General features: G+C 53.8%; 1 protein-coding gene across 1 annotated transcript; it reads left to right on the top strand.

The window, feature by feature from the left end:
* Window positions 1-304: 304 nt before the first annotated feature.
* Window positions 305-3568, top strand: MRPL11 (mitochondrial ribosomal protein L11). Its single transcript, XM_044259751.1, has 5 exons — window positions 305-526; window positions 881-976; window positions 1750-1843; window positions 1931-2090; window positions 3272-3568. The coding sequence occupies exons 1-5, from the start codon at window positions 404-406 to the stop codon at window positions 3375-3377; spliced, it is 579 nt and encodes a 192-aa protein (XP_044115686.1). The 5' UTR covers window positions 305-403; the 3' UTR covers window positions 3378-3568.
* The last annotated feature ends 240 nt before the right edge of the window (window positions 3569-3808 follow it).

The following is a 3808-nucleotide window of genomic DNA, read 5'->3' as shown; positions in this document are numbered from 1 at the left end:
TCACATCCAGCAGATGGCGCCCCAGAGCGTAGCAACGTGCGAGAGTCTCATAAACGGTCAAAACTACCATGCCCACAATGCTGTGCGAGCATTAGGTCCTCCTCCGCCTCCAGTTTAGCCGTCCGATGTATTGCCTATGTGTGCTGCAGGAGGAATGTGTGTATCTGAACCACTGCGCATTCCCCTATCTCCATTTAGCGAGTTAAAAGGTTTTCCCCTTCATATTGCTCTCCTTGTCTTACTGGTTGGAGTAGAGAAGGGCTGAAATAACGCTCCTTTTTATTGGCCTTACCTGCCCAAACCTAATTCGAGGACCCTTGACCTCTGACCCAGGATGGCGGCGCCCGAAGCCGTCGCTCCTGCTGTCTCCCTGCGGTGATCTAAGGGCCAGGATCCTCGCGTCATGTCGAAGCTGAGTCGGGCCACTCGGGCCCTCAGGAAGCCCGAGGCCGGCGGCGTAATCCGGACCATCGTGCGGGCAGGCCAGGCCATGTCCGGGCCCCCACTAGGTCCCATCCTGGGTCAGGTGCACCCGTGGCTGGAGCTGGGAGCGGGAGGCGCGGTGGGGTGGGAGCTACTACGCGGTGGACGGTGCGGGCTCTGACGCCAGGGAGGCTTCGGCTTAAAGCTCGGCTCTGCTGCCCACACGCTTTTTGTCTTGGCGTTCGTTCCGTAACCTCTTCGAGCTTCCTCGGTCCTTCCTCAGCGGGCTGTTGGGAGGAGAGGGGCTGATGCGTGCAGATCGTCGCGCGTGGCGTGTCAGTTGAGTCTGGGTAGCGGAAGGCGTGCGGGGACGTCAGGAGGTGAAGACGAAGGGGGAAGCGGACAGAAGACTCTCCTGGATGTCCTCGCCGCACTAACGCCCGTGCTTCCCACCCAGAGAGGTGTTTCCATCAACCAGTTCTGCAAGGACTTCAACGAGAAGACAAAGGACATCAAAGAAGGCATTCCTTTGCCTACCAAGATTTTTGTGAAGGTGCGCGGTCGGGACTCTGATCCTGTTTGGCTTTAAGTTTTTAGTTTAGTCCCAGTCAGTATGCAGCGTTATCTTCGTTTTGGGTGTACAGTATAGGATTCATCGGTTCCGTTCATCACCTGCCCCGTGCTCGTTGCCACGAGTGCACTCCTTAATCCCCACCGCCTAGTGGTCCTGTTTCTTTTTCTTTGCCTTTACTCTTGTTAGTTCCTGAGGAACTGGTCCCCTGGGGTTGCTGCTCTGCTTCTAACTTTGGGAGAGGCTCTTCCCATTAGGGACTCCCACTTTCCCCATTTACAGGGTGGAGACGAGGCGGTATCTTTTCTTTTCTTTTTTTTTTAAGATTTTATTTATTTATTTGACAGACAGAGATCACAAGTAGGCAGAGAGGCAGGTAGAGAGAGAGAGAGAGAGGAAGGGAAGCAATCCCAGGACCCTGAGACCATGACCTGAGCGGAAGGCAGAGGCTTAACCCACTGAGCCACCCAGGCGCCCGAGGCAGTATCTTCTCTGAGCCCATCTTGCCATATTGCAGTTCCTCCCTTTGCCTCTCCATTTCACTGGGGCTTCTAGAGCAGAGTTGGGCCTGGACTAGAGGTGACTAAGCTGTTAGCTACAGATTTATTTTAGCTGTGGTTTCGTGGTCTCGTAGATGGACACCATTGGAAGATGAGTCAAGGGAAGAGGGGATAGAAGTTAGAGGTTCTCTGGGCTGAGGCAGCAGGGGTTAAGGGAGACAAGAGAGATTCTCATGTATTTTCTTTCCTATTAAGCCTGACAGGACATTTGAAATCAAAATTGGACAACCCACTGTTTCCTACTTCCTGAAAGCAGCTGCTGGGATCGAGAAGGGGGCCCGGCAGACAGGTAAGGGTCAGGGTGGGCACCTGGGATTCTGGGGGGCTCTAGGAGGAAGCAGGGACACCTGAAGGCCAACTTGTTTCTTCCTCCCAGGGAAGGAAGTGGCAGGCCTGGTGACCTTGAAGCATGTGTATGAGATCGCCCGAGTTAAAGCTCAGGACGAGGCCTTCGCCCTGCAGGATGTGCCCCTGTCTTCTGTGGTTCGCTCCATCATTGGCTCTGCCCGTTCCCTGGGCATTCGTGTGGTGAAGGAGTGAGTGTCTCGGGAAGGTGCAGTGTGAGGGGAGGGCTTGGAAAGTTCTTGACTCTGAGGCAAAGCTGAGAGGGCCCATTACAGTGGGAGGGTCAGCTTCTGAGTCAAGGACCTTGGATTCTTGGGAATGGGGAGCCTTAGTCATCCATGTGGAATAAGAATATTAAATACTTGTTATGGGTTAGACATTGTTCTGGACATTGGATACAGCTAGGAATGAGGTAGCCACGCTCGGCCCCACTCTTAGGGAGCTCCGAGTTCAAGGCTGGAGGCAGATGCTAAGTGGAGCATTAGGCTGCTGAATAGTCCATGTTGACAAAAGGAAATGCAGGTGTCTGGAGAACAGAGAATAGAGTTCCTGATTTGGCCTGGTGTGTCAGTGAGGACTGCATAGAGGAGGTGACATCTAAGCAGAGACTTGGAAAAGGAGGTCAAGGACTGGGGCAAGCATTCCAAGCAGTGGAAGGTTCCCTGTGAAGGACAGAAGGTGACAAAGTAAGCGAAGAAGTGCCATCTGCTCTGGCGTGTGGTGCTGGAAGCAGACTGGGGATTGGGCAGAGAGGTGAGACAGAAGGACCAGTTGGGAAGGCCGAAAGCTGTTTCTAATTGTCTCAAGTTCAAAACTGATCCCAAGGCCAACAGGGGGCCCCCTCTTGGGATGACCTCAGGGATTATTTCTTTGAAGTGAGATGGCTAGGAGGGCATCTGACTCAGACAACAGCAGGGGCAGCACTTGGTCCTTCACGGGCCTCTTGCTGCTGATGTCACATCCATGCTGAGGCCTACGGTTGTTTCCCCGAGGGAAGTGGGGGTTAAGCACAGTATAGGGATAGACTTGACTTTTTGCAAATCTTTGCTTTTACTAGGAGCGCAGAGGTGAGTCAGTTTGACCCCCGCTTTGGGGGGACACAGGTGCACAGCCTGATGGCTTCTTTGTACAAAGTGTTTGGGGGCCAGAAGAAGGGGGGCAGTTAATCTGGACTGGAGTATGGCAGAGGCCTCAAAGGACTGGTGGGGCTTTATGAAGGGAATATAAGGTAGGGGTGGGGGTCGGATGGCGAAGCTGTGGAGGGTGGGGAGTTCAGGGAGGGAGAAGGGGCTCTGAGACAGTGGCGTGGGCCCTTGTGAGCCCCCCAGTAGTGACTGGTCACTCACTCTGTCTTCCTGCACCTGTTTCTCAGCCTCAGTTCAGAAGAGCTGGCAGCTTTCCAGAAGGAGCGAGCCGAATTCCTGGCTGCCCAGAAAGAGGCAGATTTGGCAGCACAGGCGGAAGCTGCCAAGAAGTGACCCCTGTCCCCCACGCTCCAGGATTTTGAAGGGAGCAGCTGGCATGGAGGCCAGTTGGAAAAGCTGTGCCAAATGGGCGGAAGGGAGGCAACACCAAGCTGATTATTGTTTCCGTGACTTTAAGTTATATATTTTTACGTGTATGACAGTATCAAGAGATCAAGCTTAAATAAACACCCTTTTGTCACCCACTCTTGACTTTTGCCTTGGGACCCGAGGGGAAAAGGACCAATGGCCATGGTAGCCAAAATGGAAGACATTAGCTGCCGTAAGGAAGCAGGGTCTTCATGCTGTCCTCATGCTGTGTAATCTGATCCTCAGCCAAGCAGAGCGCCCTGCCCAGCTTCTGATCGGGCAGAGGTAGCAGAGCTCCAGCCTCCTGACTGAAAATCAGAGAGAATGGGTGGAGGCCGGGAATGCAGAGGCTTAGA

This window comes from Neovison vison, chromosome 7, assembly GCF_020171115.1.
Source record: "Neovison vison isolate M4711 chromosome 7, ASM_NN_V1, whole genome shotgun sequence".
Classification (NCBI taxonomy): Eukaryota; Metazoa; Chordata; class Mammalia; order Carnivora; family Mustelidae; genus Neogale; species Neogale vison.
This window is presented reverse-complemented; position numbering and strand designations above follow the sequence as displayed.